The sequence below is a fragment of the Sinocyclocheilus anshuiensis genome, unplaced genomic scaffold (genome assembly GCF_001515605.1).
Source record: "Sinocyclocheilus anshuiensis isolate Anshui unplaced genomic scaffold, SAMN03320099.WGS_v1.1 scaffold2595, whole genome shotgun sequence".
In the NCBI taxonomy this organism is placed as follows: Eukaryota; Metazoa; Chordata; class Actinopteri; order Cypriniformes; family Cyprinidae; genus Sinocyclocheilus; species Sinocyclocheilus anshuiensis.
In genome coordinates this window covers 282,605-302,293 of record NW_015560620.1, presented here as the reverse complement: position 1 = coordinate 302,293, position 19,689 = coordinate 282,605, and the positions used below count along the sequence as shown (strand labels likewise).

The 19,689-nt window shown below is 39.1% G+C and overlaps 2 protein-coding genes across 4 annotated transcripts in view; one reads left to right on the top strand and one right to left on the bottom strand.

The window, feature by feature from the left end:
• Window positions 1-8,089: 8,089 nt before the first annotated feature.
• LOC107681868 (zinc finger protein PLAGL2-like) lies at window positions 8,090-12,775 on the top strand. 2 transcript variants are annotated; one of them, XM_016478237.1, is made up of 3 exons: window positions 8,090-8,161; window positions 8,348-8,772; window positions 10,617-12,775. In XM_016478237.1, the coding sequence occupies exons 2-3, from the start codon at window positions 8,465-8,467 to the stop codon at window positions 12,079-12,081; spliced, it is 1,773 nt and encodes a 590-aa protein (XP_016333723.1). In that variant the 5' UTR covers window positions 8,090-8,161; window positions 8,348-8,464; the 3' UTR covers window positions 12,082-12,775. The 2 variants fall into 2 exon arrangements, with proteins under 2 accessions (XP_016333723.1, XP_016333722.1); XM_016478236.1 differs by having other exon boundaries at window positions 8,090-8,218.
• A 4,394-nt stretch (window positions 12,776-17,169) lies between these two features.
• LOC107681873 (transmembrane 9 superfamily member 4) overlaps window positions 17,170-19,689 on the bottom strand; it is a 26,399-nt gene continuing 23,879 nt past the window's right edge. For both annotated transcript variants that reach the window (XM_016478242.1, XM_016478243.1), the window contains exon 18: window positions 17,170-18,403. In XM_016478242.1, the coding sequence (XP_016333728.1) occupies window positions 18,254-18,403 (150 nt within the window). In that variant the 3' untranslated portion in view covers window positions 17,170-18,253. The remainder of the gene's footprint in view (window positions 18,404-19,689) is intronic.

Below are 19,689 nucleotides of genomic sequence, written 5' to 3'. Positions count from 1 at the left end.
TTATTTGTGAAAAATACTTTGTCTTCTAGAGTATAAGTATGTTTATTTTACACGTTTATTTTTTAATCCATTTTCAAATTATTTCAAATTTCTTAAATATGAATTAAAATAAATACAATTATATCGGCTTTATATCGGCCATCAGCCACCCGGCTTTCCAAGATATCGGCATTAGCAGTCAAAAAACAATATTGGTCGACCACTAATTAAAATTTAGGTTTTAATCAAATTACCACAGTACTGTGTTTAGTGTTTTGAATGTTTAGAAGGTTTAAATTTGCCACGTAAGTGGTTAGAATACAAAAAAGGCAAGAAATTAAATTAAAATTTGAGAATTCATTTTTTTTTTCCTCACTGTACCATGTTAAACGTCTTCTGAAGATTTTTAGTCATACTCTTCAACTACTATGTACTAACATTGAAATTAATCTTTAAATCGGTGTACTTGTGTACATGCATGTTTTGTATGCATCTTAACTTAAGCTTTGTGCTTTACTGTCAAATCTGTATAAACAATAAACAAAAGAAAAATAAACAAGAAATGAACGTAATATTATTAGTAACTGCACTTATTAATGCAAAACAATAGTAATTTTATGATTAAATGATCATAAAATGATAATTTAATCATAAATGATTGCCATTAAATGGCAATCCCACCTCAATAGAACTTTAATCTGTTTATTTTTCTTTAAACCACATATGTGCCCACTTTAACCACAGGAATGAATTTCCTCACTTAAATCTATCGTATGACTGCAAAGGATGGACCACTTTTAGCAAGACTTATCGTATTGTATGTCCTTTTTTTTGCTAGTCATCCACTTGTCACTGTGAGATTCTTTTGAAGAATCACACAGTGCACTTTACCACTTCCCTTAGCGATTGTGAAGAATGAAATGCACCAATCAAATCTGTTCTAATGAGACAAACACAAGGCAGATGAGGTGAGCTGCCCTGCTGTAACGGTCAGCCACAGTGGGGCTAAGTATAGCTGCATTTCCCTGTGTTTGTGCCCAGGCTGGTGGATGTGTTTAATGTGGCGGGGGGCGGAGACGGTGCAGATTGTGGCCACATCCCGTGCTGGTAGCCAGGGCCAGTGCAGTGTAACTGTTGAGGGTTTGGCAGGGCTTTACCTCTGTGTCAGTAGGGTGGGAAGGGAGGGCAGCTTTCCGCTCTTCACGACCCCGCTAAGATCTCTGTACCGTCCAAACGGACACTGTTAGAGGAAGTGAAACCTGTCCGTCACAGCAAGCGCCACAGAGAGCGCCGTGCGGGTGGGGTTAAAGGAGTGTGACCAGAATGTGGTGTGTTTAAAAAAAGTGCACATGAAAATAAGCAAGTGGTGATTTGTAACTACAGTTCTGAAATGACTTGGACAAAGTGCGCATTGTGGTTTTTCACCGGCCCTCAGGTTAAAAGTTGTCTTTGTTTGTGTTTAAGACCCTGAACGTCAAGATAACACACACACATACACACACACATACTCTTTGTCCCCCGCAGGTCTCATATCTGGCATCTCCTGTTGCAGTTGCTCCCCCTTCCTCTGCCTGTCATCCCTTGTCAATGTGGTCAGTAAAGCATGACTAGCCATCCTCCCCTCTGGAGTCTGTGTGACTATCACTGACCGAGAGCTCATCCCTCCCTCCGTCCCTCTCTTTCTATTTGTTTTCTCTCTCTCCTTCTCTCCTTCCTCTTTCCTTCCTCTCTGACATTCTTTTCTCTCACTCGCTCTCTGTGCCATCTGTTGCTTTGCTTAAATACCACACTCGTAATCTCACTCGTCTCCCTCTCTCGAGAGCGGCTGTTGTCACTTTAGCTCAGTATGGTGAACTCACAGGCTATTTTTGGTAACTGAACTTCTTTTTTTTCCGGAACACGTTGAGAGTCGTGTGCCTCTGTGTTAATAAACCCCTCACAGATGTGAGACTCGTGAAGACTGAGGCTTGGGTTCACATAGCCCTGTCTGTTTATTGAACAAATGTCTCAATTTTGGTGTTTTATTGGTTTCTTGTGACTTATTTATCTATTACTTTCTAATTTGCCTAGGGACTGAGTATATTTGATCTCACTCATAAGTGAAACGGATGTGGTTTGCATGTAAAATGAAATATTTTGACTTTTGGTTTGCGATTTGAGTGAATATATTCTGTTTATTTATGTCCAGGACAGGTAAAGTTTGTACTTGTGTGCAGATCAAATCAAATCATCTTTCTTGTTTGTAAGTCCCTCCCACCTGGTGGAAGTTCAACAGAAATGTACTCACTGACCTTTTGATGGGCCCTCTGATTGGGTAGATGTTTTGCAAACATTTGCATTTTTAAAAGTCACTCCATGACAGGAGTAGGCAGTCCTAATTTCAGCTGAAATCGTCTTCATAAACAAACATTCAAGAAAAGGCTCTCTTTAAGGTTTTATTTAGTTAACTCTTCTCTGACGGCGCAGAGGATAACACATTTGTACTGGTCTTAAAGGTTATTTTTGGATAGAGTGACACTCACCAACCCTTGGTTGTACAGAAAGATTCAGTCTGCTAGGATCAGCATATTTTAAACAGATTCTTAAATTTGTAATCCCACAGTACTCTTAATATTCTCTCTATTTCTTCTAGTAATAAAAAGTATTTTGCTGGAGTCAATATTATATCTTCTATATATATTTAAATAAAATATTCGTAATACTGTAGCTCTAGTCTAAGTTAAACAAAATAGTTATAGAAAAGGATTCTGCCAACTTGTGAACATCTTGTAAGCATTACCTCTATTGATAGTTGATTGCATTGAATTAGGCCAGAATCTAGTCATGCTAGCAGTGATACTTATTATGGACCAAGTACTGATATTTTGCATTAAAATTTGTGGTCGACCGATATATCGCCAAGGCCGATATATCAGCCGATATTTGCCATTTTACAAATATCGGCATTCGCTGATAAGTTTTTCTGTTTGGCGGATGCGTTCGAGGCTGGACTTTTATTTTGACGGCGCTGAGTGCGGCAGCGCCTGAGCACACAGTGCTCACATTCTCCCCGTTCGCTGTCACCGTTCAGTTCTGTCTAATACGGATAGAAGTCTGTCTAATAATCAGATATAACTGTTAAACAAAGGAATTAAAATGTATACAAAAAGTATTATAACAACTGCTTTTATATTATTAGTAATAGAAAGGCAAACATTATAATACTTTCTCGTTTGCCGTCAGCATTCAGCAAATACTCATTTACATCATTTAAACAAATCTTTGAATGGCTAATGAAAATTTAATTTCACAAACTTTGCAAACTTAGTCAAATCCAGTTGTGAGATCTTGTGAAGTGTGCATGTGACCTGCATGATCGCATGTTCTCTGCGTGACTTTCGGTCCATGCAAATTGAATGCTTTAAACATAAATTCGTGATTTCAAATTATGCTAAACTTGCCCACTGTCATATTCATGTAATTTTCACTGTGTGCTGTATGTATGATTTGTGTTATGAGTGTTACCTTGGCTTTATTTGAAAAAATATGATTCCCAATGCACACAAACTTCCCAGAATACTGAGTGCTCTGTTGGTTACAGTTTACTTCCTTTTTAATTATAAAATTCTAAAAAATATTTATTTATTTGTGGAAAATACTTTGTCATCTAAAGTATAAGTATGTATATTTTACAAAATTATTTTTGAATCCATTTTCAAATGATTTCAAATTTCTTAAATATGAATTAAAATAAATACAATTATATCGGCTTTATATCGGCCACCCTGCTTCCCTCGTTCCCTGAAGGAGGGGACGGAGACGTTACGTCCCGTCGCCACAGTTGCTGTACCACCGCTGTACGGCCGGGGCACGTAGTCTCGGCTCCTCAGCGAAAAACTGATGTGCGTTTGCACGCGCTCTCCTTTTATACCCGCGCTGCGGGGCGGGGTGCGCGTGGCGAAACACGCACGCCAACTGTCATTGGCTTGTTTAGTTTACACTCGAAGGTGATTGGGCTCTCGGGCGAGATCCCAATTCGTCAGTCACGACTGACGTAACGTCTCCGTTCCCTCCTTCAGGGAACGAGGGTTACACAAGTAACCGAGACGTTTTACATTGTATTTAAATTGTATCTTTAATTTCTGTATTTACATCTATAATTTTGCTTTTGAACTAACTTCTACCACTTAACCCAGCCTTAAACCTAACCATACCACTAAACCTTACCCGTATCCCTCCTCAATAGCAGCAGAAGTGTTTTACAATACTACATGAACATAATAAGTACATTGTACATACAACTGTACATAAATACATAGTAGTTAAAGACACCTGATAAAAAGTTTTTGATTGATTGAAAGAGCAACACTCATATTAGTTGAGCGAAGTCAAAATTCTGCAAAATATTTTAATAGATAATCATAAAGGGCTGGTGAATGTGCCCTTGACTTTGTAAAAAAAAAAAAAAGGCTATTTAATTTCTGTGGAAATGTGCAGATTTCTCATGTATTTGACTATAAGCTCACTGTAACGGTGTAATTGATCAGAATCTGGCACACTGCCTGTATTTGACTGTGTCTGTGACCTTGAATTAGCTGTTCTCTCACTCTCTGCCTTTGGACAGAAGGGGTTAAACCTGCACACAGGAGGCAGCATGGTGTACACGGTGACCTCTGACCCCTGGGCCAGAGGAATGTGAAAACCCTTTAATCTCAAAACAAAACCTCAGACACACTCACGCCGCCAATATGGATGGCCAGTTCCCGTCTCTGTGGCAGCATTCAGTGAGTGTGAGTTTGTGTGGCCTACAGAGAGGATGGTCATATATAAAGCGCCCACCCCCACTAACTGATGTGTCAAACTCTAATGAAACGCTCCGAGACTGTTCAGATTACCTGGATACACTTGTACGCAAAATTGTTGGTCACTTCCTAATGGATAGCTTTTGGATAGTATTGTGGGTGTAGTGTCAGAATTGTTTGTTTTTGTGTGCATACAGCAGGTTAGGCTAGATGTGCTGTGTGACGGATGGGATGTATGCATGTGGAATGTTTGCGGTGGAGAAGCATGACAATGGCGCAAGGCTCCCTGGAGCAGCTGAATAGAGTAGTGTCCCCCCTGCACCCTCCCCGCTGGGTGACGACTGCAGCAGCGCCACACAGCTGTCACTTCCTCTTATCCACATACATATGGATAAACATACTCCTTTAAAGTCAACATGAATTGTCATGTGGGACTCGTTTACTTCTGTAATGTGACATATTTCTGAATAAAACAAGGTAAACAATGAGGAAAAAAAACCATAAAGTTTATCATTGGTGATTTGATTGGATGAAGAGTGGGTCACGTGATTCTTCAGAAATCATTCTGATATGCTGATTGGCTGTTAAGGAAACTTTTTTTATTATTATCATTGTTCAAATAATTGTGGTGCTTTATATGTTTGTGAAAACCGTGCTGCGTTTTCTTTCAGGATTCTTTGATGGATAGAAAGTTCAAAAGAACAGCATTTATTTTAAATAAATCTTTTGTGACATAAAAGCCTTTGCTGTCAGTTTTGTGCATCCTTGCTAAATAAAAGTATTGATCGTTGACCTCAACAAATTAACAAATAAATCCTCAGTGGTTTATTGTTTGGTTATGAAGTCCATTGTATAACAGGAGTAACCTGTGTGTGTTTGTAAATGTTTACATTTTAGGCTCATGTGACTATGTGTTGTTTTTGCCACATTAACAACTGTGTGGTCAGCAGGGAACAGGTGGATTTTGAACTTTAACCAAAATGGTCATTGACTAGAGGTTGACGCTCATGAGAGATCAAGAAAGAAATAATACTCTATATCAGAATCAGAATGAGCTTTATTGCCAGGTATGTTTACACATACGAGGAATTTGTTTTCGTGACAGAAGCTTCCACAGTGTAACAGAATGACAGTGACAGAACAAAAAACACAGATAATAAAAAATAAAAAAAATTAAAAAATGGAACAAGTAAATAAGGAATAAAAATATACAAATCGACAATTGTATGTACAGGTATATAACAATAGACAGTTGTATGTACAGGTATATTATGTGCAAATTGGAATGTAGACTGAGTATGTGTGTTAGATAAATAAGTGTATGAGTGAATAAATAGTGTGTGTTCCACAGTTATTGTCAAGTGTTCATGAGATGGATTGCCTGAGGGAAGAAACTGTTCCTGTGTCTGGCCATTCTGGTGCTCAGAGCTATGTAGCGTCAACCAGATGGCAACAGTTCAAAGAGGGAGTGTGCTGGATGTGAGGGGTCCGTAGTGATTCTGCCAGCCCTTTTGCTCACTCTGGAAGAGTACAGTTCTTGGAGAGAAGGGAGGGTTGTACCAATGATTCGCTCAGCAGTCCGGACTACCCTCTCTAGTCTTCTGAGGTCAGGACTACAGAGGGTACCATCATACCACGTACTGATAATTAATAGAGTGATGCATTCATCAGTAAAGGGATGGTAATGCATAATACTCCATACTGCTGTTAAATGCTCAGTACTTAATACTAAAGAAAAGTAATGTAACAATCAGTAAAGAGATATAAGTGTTTCACTCACTGCTAAAGCATAGGAAGTATGAATGAATGCCCCTAGAGGTACTGATATGCCAGTAGCATGAGAAGGGTGGTACTGCGGTGGGTTTTCTGCTGTATGAGTTGGGCCCTTTGTACAAAACATCATCTCAAATGTGCCTGTATTCATTGATCCATAATCAATGAATCATCCATAATTCATTGATGATTGTCTGATTTTGTCCCTAAACATTACATTACAGTAAACGGCATGTTGACTTCACATATAAATCATACAGACAGATGTTACTACTAAGTGTAAAAGAAGCCTTGATTTTTAGTTTAGTTTTTTATTGAGCCTTGGGGATTTCTCATATGTAAGAGAGTCTTTGCAGTTAGTTACAATAATTCATTTTTAATTAAAAGTGTCTGCCTAAAAGTGCATAACTATCAAAAGATCATACTGATGTTTTTAAAATGCTCCAATATATCTAGACAATTCCCTGTCTGTAATTTGTACCTGGACATTTTTTTTTAATTAACAAATTAACACAACGATTTCAGGTTATTTATAAAACCTATAATGTCTATAGACAGCTTTGAACTGTTTTATCACCTTATGCCATGGTGTGATATTTATTTTTAAGAGTACAAATAGTCTTTCTTAATCAGTTATTATTGTCTTAAACACTATGCTTAATAATTCTAAATTAATTATTAACTTTTTTTTTTTAGCACCAGTGGACATGTTATCTTGCATAAGTACACCAGTGCATAATAAAATCAAGGTCGTATAAACTATGCTAAAATTACCGAGGGGTAATATCATGTGATACTTGTGCCATGGGGTTTTACTGAAGTGTACATTTTTCTGTGTAACGGGTAGTGCTATTTAAGGTCTAATTTATTTGACATCCCTAGAGGTAGCTTTGTGCCTGTGTTTGCTTTAGGATTACAGGAGCCTTACACTGTTTCATAACACTGGAGTACATGTACACACATGCATGACAGAACATGCATGGACACACAAAGCTTACTTTGTGCACCTCAATTGTTGATGCGGTATAGCAAGAGAAGAATTGCCAACTACTGATACTGCCCAGTTTATTAACAGTTCTGTACATTACTGCCCTCTGGCTGGCATAGTGACACAGTAAACGTGTTTTAGAACAGTTAACAGTATGTCCACAGGCAGTTGCACATTTTTCCCTAATATTGATGTAAGGAGCCCATAATGTCAGATATATAATGCTTTTATTGTTGGAAATGTCTGTTGATCAACCATGAACATGAAGCATTTATTAATATTTATTCATGTATATAATTATAAATTGATTGTAAATGTAGATTGATTTATTAACATATTTATAATATACAAATATCGTTTATTGTTAATTCTTAATGCAAATAATGGTAAAATGTACAACTTGTGATTAAATGTTTAATCAATGCTGTTAAAGTATTGATCCTGTTAACTAATGTTAACAAACCTAAAGTGTTACTTTTAAATATTTGAAATTAAAAAAAAAAAAATTTCCAAAAGAAACTAATCAATGATGTATGTCTTTTTTTATTCTGTTTTTATGAAAGGGTGAAGATAATGATGAGCAGTATTGTCACCCACTCGGCCCCAGTCATGGCAGGTGGGACTGGATGAGAGCGTGAAGGTAAACGAAAAAGACATGAAAAGCACTTAACTTAAGTTTTCAGCACATACAAAAAGGGTAAGTGCTGTTTAGCTGTCTCCCTACATGTAAGAAAAAACATTGACATGCTTAAAACAAACAACAAAAAAGAATCAGCTTTATCTTATGTTTATTCATTTTTGGTTTTGTTGGTCACATATTGTACAGATTGCAGACAATTTTGGAGCCTGCATCCCCTTAAACATAGCCGCGATATCGAACCAGAGCCTGGAAGGCAAGGCAGCCACGGCCGAGTTTCAATGGCAACGGCACCCTAGGGCTGCCATGGCAGCAGCTGCCGCCGATGCCTCACACCATATTGCCACACTGACGCTGGAGGACGAGGAACGACGAGGCGCCACCAAAGTGTTTGGAGGTCCCGCTGCAGGGAGGACGGAAAGAGAGACAGAGAACGAGAAAGAGAGGGAGAGGGAAGGGAGAGGCAGTGGGGACGAGTGTTTGGTGTGCGGTGCCCTCTTCAGCTCACAGGACAAGCTCCGGCTCCACGCGTTCTGTCACAGAGGAGAGAAACCTTTCCACTGTTCCCAGCCCCATTGCCCTAAAGCTTTCAGCTCCAAATATAAGCTCTTTAGGTAGGTGCTACTTGCATGTAAAGGCCACAGTATACTTCAAGTGTAATGGAAGAATGAATTGTTGTGATGTCATTTTAAATTAAATCTGGACTAAACAGCATTTGTCTCGGTGGTTCGAAACATCTCGCCAATGCAAACTTTATGGAAAACTTTCCGCTTGCTGTTAAAGGGCTTTGAACTGCCATTGGTCCATGGCAATTAAATAATCATAGATGGGAGTGCTCTGGGGCTCTACCTTCTTTAACAGTGAAATCTTTTCAGGTGTATTTTTTCGCTCAGTTTGTCGTGGTCAGGCATGAGTGAAAATATGAAGCTCATCCCTATGATCAGATTCTCTCATTGCTGTCATTTTTGTTGTTTGTTGTGTTAAAAGGATAGTGCAGAACAGTGGTACGCGAGGACTGGAATTGAGAACCACTGGTATAAAGGGGTATAGTCCAATCCTGTTCCTGGAGGGCCACTGTCCTGCAAAGTTTAGCTCAAACCCTAATTAAAGGGATAGTTTACCCAAAAATGAAAGTTCTGTCATTAATTACTCACCCTCATGTCGTTTCAAACCCGTAAGGCCTTTGTTCATCTTCAGAAAACACAAATTAAGATATTTTTTATTAAATCTGACAGCTCTCACACATCATCATCACCATCACCACCCTCACCATCATCACCACTCCCCACCTCCACACCAGCAGCAGCCTACCCTGCAAAACCAGGAACAACAGCACCCTCAGCCACCGCCCAAGTACCAGCTCGGATCTACCTCATACCTGCTGGAGAAGCCCCTGAAGGTGGAGATGGACAGTTTCCTGATGGATCTACAGAGTGGACTCCCAATTCCTCCGCCACCCTCAACCGACCCCCACTCAGCAGCTTCGCCCAATAAGGAGGGTATGGAACCTCCGGCGGGACTGTCGGATGACCTTTGCGGGGACCCCCTCATGTCCAAGAGCCCCGCTGTCATTGCTGAGTCTTTGTGTGCTGCTAACATGGACTTTTCTCATCTGCTGAGCTTTGTTCCACTCAGTCTGCAACCCTACGGTGCCCCCATGAGTTCAGGAGGACTGGTCATGGGTTACTCCACATCCTCCACAATTTCTTCCTCTTCTTCCTCATCGTTGTCAGCATCAACCAGGCTCCGGTGGGGGTCTCAGTCTTGGGTCTCTGCACCCCCTCCCACCAGTGTTCAGCTCTAGCCTCAGTACGACCACTCTGCCTCGCTTTCACCAGGCCTTTCAATGAGGTCCCCAACCTGGCCTGCCACAGGGGCTCAGGGCAGAGGAGCATTAGTGCTCCCCCTAGGGGTGGGGAGGTAGAACATTAAATCTGACAGCTCTCAGACCCTTCATAGACAGCAACACAACTGCAATGTTCCCAGGTCCAGAAACGTAGCAAGGACATTAAAATAGTCCATGTGACATCTGGGGTTCAACCGGAATTTTAGGAAGCTACGAGAATACTTTTTGTGTGCAAAGAAAACAAAAATAATGACTTTATTCAACAATTCTTCTACTCCTCCTCTCGTCTGCACCATTGTGGAAAGAGTATCAGGACGCTTCATGTAAACGACGCATGTGCAAGCTAACGCATGTGCGTATTACGTAAGCAGCAGCGTCATGCGCATGTGTCGTTTAGAAGTATTTCTGGAAACTTCCAGACAGGTGTTTTGGAGCTAAATTATGCCGGAAGGTGGTCATTCAAGGGCAGGAGTAGACACTACTGCTTGAGAGCGTTCCCCTGCGGTCTGGTCTGAACTTGATGAATGCAATGATGAATTCATTTAACAGAAATTTCCAATGTACCTTTGTCTGTTAGTCTTTAGCTAAAGACTGTCTTTGTCTCCTTTGTAGGCATATGGCCACACACTCCCCACAGAAGACTCATCAGTGCTCATTCTGTGAAAAGATGTTTCACCGCAAAGATCACCTGAAAAACCATCTGCAGACTCACGACCCCAACAAAGAGGCCTTTAAGTGCGAGGAGTGTGGCAAACACTATAACACAAAGCTGGGCTACAAGCGCCACATGGCCATGCACTCAGCCACAGCCGGTGATCTTACCTGTAAGGTGTGCTTGCAAAGCTACGAGAGCACGCCTGCACTCTTGGAGCACCTCAAGAGCCACTCGGGCAAGTCTTCAGGTGGTGCCAAGGAGAAGAAACACCCTTGTGACCACTGTGATCGCCGCTTTTACACACGAAAGGATGTTCGCCGACACATGGTGGTTCACACGGGACGCAAAGACTTCCTGTGCCAGTACTGTGCCCAACGTTTCGGGCGGAAGGACCATCTGACGAGGCATGTCAAGAAGAGCCACTCGCAGGAGTTGCTGAAGATCAAGACAGAGTCTCCGGATATGTTGGGTTTACTTGGGTCTGGTTCTTCACCTTGTGCTGTGAAAGAAGAGATAAGTCCTATGATGTGTAGCATGGGACCTATCAAGGACTCGATGATGGCAAAGCCTTTCCATGGTGCCACCCCTTTTCCCATGGGCATGTACAACCCTCATCATCTCCAGGCCATGTCCAATCCTGGTGTGGGCCACCATCACTCACTGGTTCCAGGGTCTTTATCCACTGCCATGGGAATGGGTTGCCATATGGAGCTCCCATCATCACTGCACCACCATCACCCACATCATCATCACCATCACCACCCTCACCATCATCACCACTCCCCACCTCCACACCAGCAGCAGCCTACCCTGCAAAACCAGGAACAACAGCACCCTCAGCCACCGCCCAAGTACCAGCTCGGATCTACCTCATACCTGCTGGACAAGCCCCTGAAGGTGGAGATGGAGAGTTTCCTGATGGATCTACAGAGTGGACTCCAGGTTCCTCCGCCACCCTCAGCCGACCCCCACTCAGCAGCTTCACCCAATAAGGAGGGTATGGAACCTCCGGCAGGATTGTCGGATGACCTTTGCGGGGACCCACTCATGTCCAAGAGCCCCGCTGTCATTGCTGAGTCTTTGTGCGCTGCTAACATGGATTTTTCTCATCTACTGGGATTTCTTCCACTCAATCTGCCACCCTACAGTGCCCCCATGTGTTCAGGAGGACTGGTGATGGGTTATTCCACGCCCTCCACCATTTCTTCTTCCTCTTCCTCATCATCGTCAGCATCTTCGCATGCTGCCGAACCACATGCTGCCACAGCTGCAGTGCCTCTTACCTCTTTGCAACCTCAACCTCAGGAGCAACCAGGTCCCGGTGGGGGTCTCGGTCTTGGGTCTCTGCACCCACTCCCACCAGTGTTCAGCTCTAGCCTCAGTACGACCACTCTGCCTCGCTTTCACCAGGCCTTTCAATGAGGTCCCCAACCTGGCCTGCCACAGGGGCTCAGGGCAGAGGAGCATTAGTGCTCCCCCTAGGGGTGGGGAGGTAGAACACTTGAACACATAGAAGCCTTAACAAAAGCGCACAACAGCTTTGTAATGAGCCTGGAGGAAAACAAGCATATTAAATATCATGGAGCTTTTATTTAGGCTGTCTGAATATTAGCTATGATTTTTTAATACCCTTTTGAACCTCTCCCACCATCCCCTCTCCTACAATTTTGTAGTTAGACAGCAGCATCAGTAGGCCATAAGGCATGGTACTGCATACTTTATAAAGTAATAATATTAGTAGAAAAAGGAAAAGATTCATGTAGAAAAGATAATCCGTCTTTGAAACTCTGAAAGACTAGTTTGAAGTGATATATGAATTTCGTTTTCTTTTCCAAATGTGAGGCCTGACTTTACTATATTGTCTATTCTATTAAGATTATAAGTCAGGTAATTGCTGGTTGCCCTTAAACTAAAACCGTCTTCATGGCCAGGAGTGGAAGAATTAGGGAAGGAATGAAGGAGTGAAATTGGTTATTCCAAATGTAGTTGTTTATTAGTTTATATATCTATATCAATCAAGTCATTATTATTACAGATTCACATATGAATTTAACTAGCAGTTTAAAAACAAATACTGTGTACCTGATTAGATGAAAATGTCATCTAAAAATGTGTTCTTCCAGCGCTTTTGTGTTGATAATACAAATTTACACTTGTTGGAATGGTCAGTAACTAGTTTTTATGTGAAAGAAGCAGAGGGACTGAAAATAGAAAGGCAAAGAGGGTAAAATAAACTGCACAATTAGTTCATTTGGTACAATGTGATCACTGACAGAACTAAAGCAAAATAAATTTTACGTTATCTTACAGGTTTACAATTTTTCTCAAAAGAAGCACTTTGTTTACAGCAGAAGGCACTTGACCTCTTTGGGTTGCCAAGATGACCCACTGAAATCCCCTCCTATTCCCCACTCTACCTTCACGCTTCCTGAAAAGAGACTGCCATTAGACACACACACAAAGTTCAAATAACCCAAGTACCTTTGAATACTCCACACCAGTCCGAGTCTCAAGATGGTTTTCCTCCTTCCAGCAGTAATTTTAAATCTCCGTGGCAACAATATCCCACCAGATCATGATATAAATATATGTATTTTAAGAATAAAAAAAGTATTTTAGGTAGGTTTTTATTTTAGAGAGATACATTGTAATGATAACCCTGGTATATGTGAATGGAAAAAAGACAAAACAAAAACAAGATTTTTTTTTTTTGCAGTGTATGAAGTACCACATCAAAAATATATATTATAATTGCTTCTTTTTCAGTATATTTTGTAATTTAGATAGTTGTATTAAAAAATTGCTGATGGATTTAAAAAAAATATCTAGCAGGTTTACAGAATTATGTATCTTGCATCTTATTGAACAAAATGGATGAAGTATTAGCTTTTCCTGTTCCTTGTTTTTCCATGTCAGATGAATAAAATGGGATTTTACCTGCATATACTAGACTAATAGTGGCATAATCCAGTAGAATGGACTAGTCTTTCATCTTTAGAGCATGAACTAGATGCCCATAATGTGATCCAGGTTTCAGTTTGCGTTTTTTGTTCTCAGTATTCGATCAGACCTGACTCATGCTGTCTATTTGTGTGTTTGGTTGTACAGTTTTTAACCTCCACGATCATATACACCGTCGCACTGAAATGTCTGAAACCGCAATTCCAGTTGCTGTAGGTTCAGTTTAAAATGACGAAAACAGAAATTTTGAGGGGTTTTGTAATACAATCTCTTACAAGTTGTCATTTCCCAGCAAGTGGACTGCACAAGTTCTTACCAAATAATCATTCATTACCAATGGCCATGCGAGGACGAGTTGTGTGCAAAGAAACAGATGATGATCAACGTACCAGCAGTGAAAGCAGTGCCTCGTACAAACAGATGTATTTTTCTCTCCCTCTCTTCACCTCATCCCTTTGGCTAAATCTATTGTGTGTCCACATCTGTGTTTATAGTGAATGTGAATATCTCACAAGCAGGAAAGACCATAGAAAGGTAAAAGGCCACATCGCAAAACTAAGACAAAATATTATGCTGCTCTTTGTGCTGTGGTTGCCAGCAACCATAGACCACTCTGGAAACATTTTAAACTGCAAATGATCTTTTAGCAGAAAACATGCACAGTACACGTGAACTGTTTGTCCGTTTTCTCTGTTCTTCAGCTGCTTTGATTTGAATGAACATTTTATGAAAAGGGTCTGAAAAGAGACAAAGTCACCAGCCTGGTCTTTGACATTCAAAGCATGGGACATTTGATTGGGATATTGCCTAGTCGTTTTGTCATATTATTTTCTGTTTGTTGAAACAGGACCTCAAAACAACACAACGCATCACCTCATTTATTTGTTTTTTTCATACCAAAAACCTGGGGAGAAGAAACTTCTTTTTGCACAATTGCTAACTAAAAAAATAATCGAGTTAGTTTTGCTTATACTGTAAGAGTGTTTTTGTTAGAAATAATTGTTTCATAAGAAAGCCAAAAACAGTGAGTTTTCCCTTCATCCTGCTCTGTTAGTGGGGTGATACTGATTCATAGGCATTCATGGATTTTTTTGGCATTTTCACAATAAATAATAATAATAATAAAAAAAACATTAAAGGTAATTTAAAATGAATTTGACAATTAAAAAAAATGGAATTGTACATATTCTCATAGTTTGGCTTGAAGCTATCAAAACATGTATAAATTATCATTTATTTCTAAGAAATAGGAAGATATATGTTTAACAGAATAAAAGAAGGCTATTGGCAATTTTTGAGTTTGTCCTCCCCGGGTTTTCTGTGAGCTGATCTGAATTCTAGCACTTTTAAACCTTTACAAAAAAAAAAAAAAAAGAAAAAGTATTTTTCAGCCTTGTATGTTTTTAATTTTGTATTTGATCTTGTATGTTCCATTAGTTTAATGTGTAGAGTTTATTCATCTTTATGTAATTGTTGTTTTTCTCCTTTCCCAAAAGAGTAACAGTATTTTAGATAGATTTTCACTGATATTAACAGCATTGGCCCTTTTCCCACGCTGTCTTGTCATCATACATTTGAGGAAGTCATTTAATCTTAAAATAGATGTTAGAGTAACATGCTCAGAATCATTCTCCGTGTCTGAATTCTGAAATTGGAACAAATCCTCATTGCCACAAACAAAAGAAAAAACGTTTCCAGCTCCATCTATAACGGAGGTGTTTTCAATCAGCATTTCTTATAACAAGCTGGCAGGTTCAACTGGTGTGAAATTGTTCCCAGCTCTCTGCCCCCCGAAAAGCACTTTTGGTTCAAATGAAGTTTTATATAATAACTGCCTGAATAGTTGGAGCTCAGCATCTGATTTTAGTTTTCAGAGGTGTTTTTCTTTTTTTTTAACCAGCAATATTCTGCAACACAGACAGATTAACCAAGTTAAATTGATCTTTTCCTCTCTTGTTGCAATGCACTTGTCCTTTACTCCCCAAATACTAACAAAAATATTAAGGGAAATTATGAGGTAACCAAGCTAGGGTAAAACAAAACAATCTGACTTGTAAGAAAAGGAAAAATTATTCAATAAAATGCTCTTTCGGCTTATAGTGAGAAAATGGGTATGTCCTCAGAGGACAAAATCCACTTGTAGTTTGATATATTTTAGCTTAATGTAAGTCTTGCATTCCAAGCTTTTTATGTAACTTGTTTAGCAATATAATCGTTCTATTTTTAGTACTTGCTTATTACCACGACTTCTGGAAAAAAAAAAGGTGAAAACAAAAAAATGGAATATTCATCCTTACACTATTTTATATAACATGGAGAAGATGATTGACAGGACGAATTGTACAAAAGAAATGCATAACGGAGACAAACTCTGCTTTTTTTGTTACACAGCTCACCTGCGGTCAGTTGCTGCATTGTAAAGTTGACAGATTTGTATATTGGTTGATCCAAAGAGATGACATTACAACAAACCTATTTACTTATTGTACAGTACATTGTACCATTTGACTTATGTTAAAATGATTAAAAGACGAACCCACGGTTTCATATTTCTGGCGTCCTTTTTTTTAAGCGTCTGATTTCCTGTCTGCAGAGAGGGTGCGAGAAGAAACGGGCTGGTTATGGCTGAAAACTGCCATTCACATACCATACAGCCAGAACAGGAAACCACACCACAGCACACAAATGAAAAGACAAGAAGGGCACAATTCCAAGTAATAAAAAGCTGAGCTATAGCCAGGCTTAATTATAAAGTGGACCTCAAACCTATACTTTCACATCTCAGAGTTGTTTTAGGCCCAAAATGCTCACCAACAATACATCTTTTTTTTAAGCGTCTGATTTCCTGTCTGCAGAGAGGGTGCGAGAAGAAACGGGCTGGTTATGGCTGAAAACTGCCATTCACATACCATACAGCCAGAACAGGAAACCACACCACAGCACACAAATGAAAAGACAAGAAGGGCACAATTCCAAGTAATAAAAAGCTGAGCTATAGCCAGGCTTAATTATAAAGTGGACCTCAAACCTATACTTTCACATCTCAGAGTTGTTTTAGGCCCAAAATGCCCACCAACAATACATAACGCTCCATCATTTCTCATGTGAAAATGACTTAAATCGGGAGGAATTTGAGGTTTTACAGTCTTGTCTTGTATTCCAAGAACAGCCAAGGCTCTGACTTCCTACTCTTCTGAGAAAACGCTCCCAACGCGGCCGGATTGGAGACGACGCTCAACGCGTAACGTGCCGAGCGAACGATGTTCTCAACAAAACCTGGACGGTGTTTTAAATGTCAACATATTGGCACCTTTATTATTTAATACATTAGAAATGGACATTTTTAAAAGAGGAAGGGGAAAAAAAAATGTATAAAGAAAAAAAATAACAACATGCTTTTACCTAAAACAAAGACATAATGGGACAAACAGCTCCACAAATAAAACCCTAAAATGCAACACTGTGAAGTACTGTATTTACACCATAAACGTACACTGACACATCGATCCAACGCAACAGGCAGAATAAAGTGCATCTGTAGAAAATATATTCTGTAGATCTAGCATTTATTCATAAAGTCACCTGTGAGGACGACAGGAAATACAGACCGGTCTAAAAGCAGATGTAGATTTTGCTATAGTGTTTTAAACTACTGAATCCTGCATCTGCTTCACTTTAGGGCATAGAGTCACAATTAGGATCCAAATATTGTATCTTGTGTTTTGAGAGAGCTAAAAATGATAACCATTTTAAGTTCAAATCTAAAAAGTACCATGGATGTAAGCAAATATACCGCTACCTGCTGGGCACTGCACAAATTTGTTTTGATACCCTTGAATTTTGGGGTAAATCCACCAAGATGCATCTGATTTTGGCTACAGCAATAGTCAATAGGTGGTCAATACATGGCAGAAAGATTTTTTACAAAAAAAACAGCTTCTCTAATGTGGAATATAAAATGTGTGTGACATTGGAAAACAGGCCTTTCTCTTAGTGGCAAAGAACAAACAAACAAAGCGATACTGCATTATTATAAGTCTTTTATAGGTCCATTGACCAGCAAGCACAAGGAAACAGAAGGAAATCTACTTCTTTTTTAATGTCCTTGCCTCATGTATTTACATCCCATAATTTCAGTCCATGCCAACATATAAAGACCAGAGTGACCACACATTCACACACACATACAAACATACAAGCATTCAGGAACTCTGAATCAAAGACATAGAAACGAGTTGAAATCAAATGTTATATTAAAAGGACACAAAGCTAATTTGTAAAATGATAAATGCAACTAACCCTCAATGTCTTCAAAAGCATGAGACCCAGCCCACAAATCCAACATCCCCACCCAAACTTAAAGAAAAAAAGTCAATCGACACACTTTGGCCCATGTTGTGTGTGCAAAAAGATATACAGACATTAAAAATTGAACTGTTCATGTTGTTTCTTTACATCTTTGCTGAGGCAGAGATAGCAGGACAGAAAGGTTTTGATAACGGTGTACAAACCACATCTCTGTTCATTCCTCCAGTCCATAGGGGGGCGCTGCTGCGCCTCATGCCAGCAATTCACACATCAGTGCTTGCTTCACAAAACAGAAAAAAAGGAAACAAAAACTGAAATAATAATTTCAGTCGATTTTGACCGCAGCATAAATTTTCCGTATGAACACATAAGCGGCATAGAAGCCAATCGTTCCCGTTAGCAGCCAGAAAGACAAAACCATCAGGGTTGTATAGCCAAAATACAACAGAGAGGGAATGAACTCCACAATGTCCAGCTGGGAGGGAAAAAGAAAGAAAGAACCATGTAAATGTTGAGTACCTCAAAACAGAGATAAATGTGTTATTGGATACAAAAAAAATATTAAGCTAGTCACGTAAACGTCAATCTTGGACTTAATTTAGCTAGAAAATGCATTTTAAAATGTATTTTAACTAGGCCTATTTCAATTGATGCTATGTCCATCTTTCCTTTTTTTGGTTTTGCATTTTGTAAAAGCACTTTAATAAAACAAAAAAAACAAAAAAAAAAAACAGTATTATGCAGACAGGCAGATCCTCAACAAAATTATAAAGCTGATGTGTCATTTTTGTGCAAATAGCGGCAAACAAATTGTAAAGCAACTTTTTTTCCAAACAGGTTTCTAACAATCTGCCCATCCTAAAATCAGTAGAGTAAATAAGCATTTTCAGAAACACAAACTTTACTGTTAATTTGATAACATTACAAAATATTTCTATTTCAAATAAATGTTGCTCTTTTGAACTTCCTATATTTCAGTTTCCTGAAAAAAAAGTATCACAATTTCCCCAAAAATATTAAGCAGCACAACTGATTTTAACATAGGTAAACAAATGTTTCTTGAGCACTAAATCAGGATATTAGAACTCAGATTTGCCATAAAAAAAAAACAACAACAATAAAAAGGAAAACAGTTATTTTAAATATTTCACAATATTACTGTTTTAATGTATTTTGGTGAGCACAAGAGTAGTCTTCCAAAATAATAATAATTTACACACACACGTGTGTGTGTGTATATATATATATATATATATACACATACATATACACACACACACACACACACACATATGTGATTATATTACTGGATGCTCGAAATTGAACGGGAGAATGCATGTTTTAAAACGCTTATTGTACAGGTAAATTAATTGCCGTTCTAATATAAAGTGCTGCTGCACTGTAACACACACACATAGGCTACAGACAGTACTGTAGCTCATACATCACACGCAGATCATTCAGTGCTGAAAAGTATCGTCAACACTGTTCTGTGAGTTCTCAATAAAATAGCTTAGTCTTTTAATATGTCATAAATAGATTTTTGTTGTAAATATGCCTGACAAAATTGTTACACTGAAATACATTTTAGTGGGTGTCTTCTGTAAATCAGGGAAAATGTTATTTATTTTTTGCTTGGAAAAACAAAAACAAAATTGCAATTAAATTAAACAGAAAACGTTGTAATTTTTTTTGGGGAAAAACAACAACAATTTAATCTGTAGCGTCTGCGTAGAATCATGCATGATCTTTGGGGTTCTA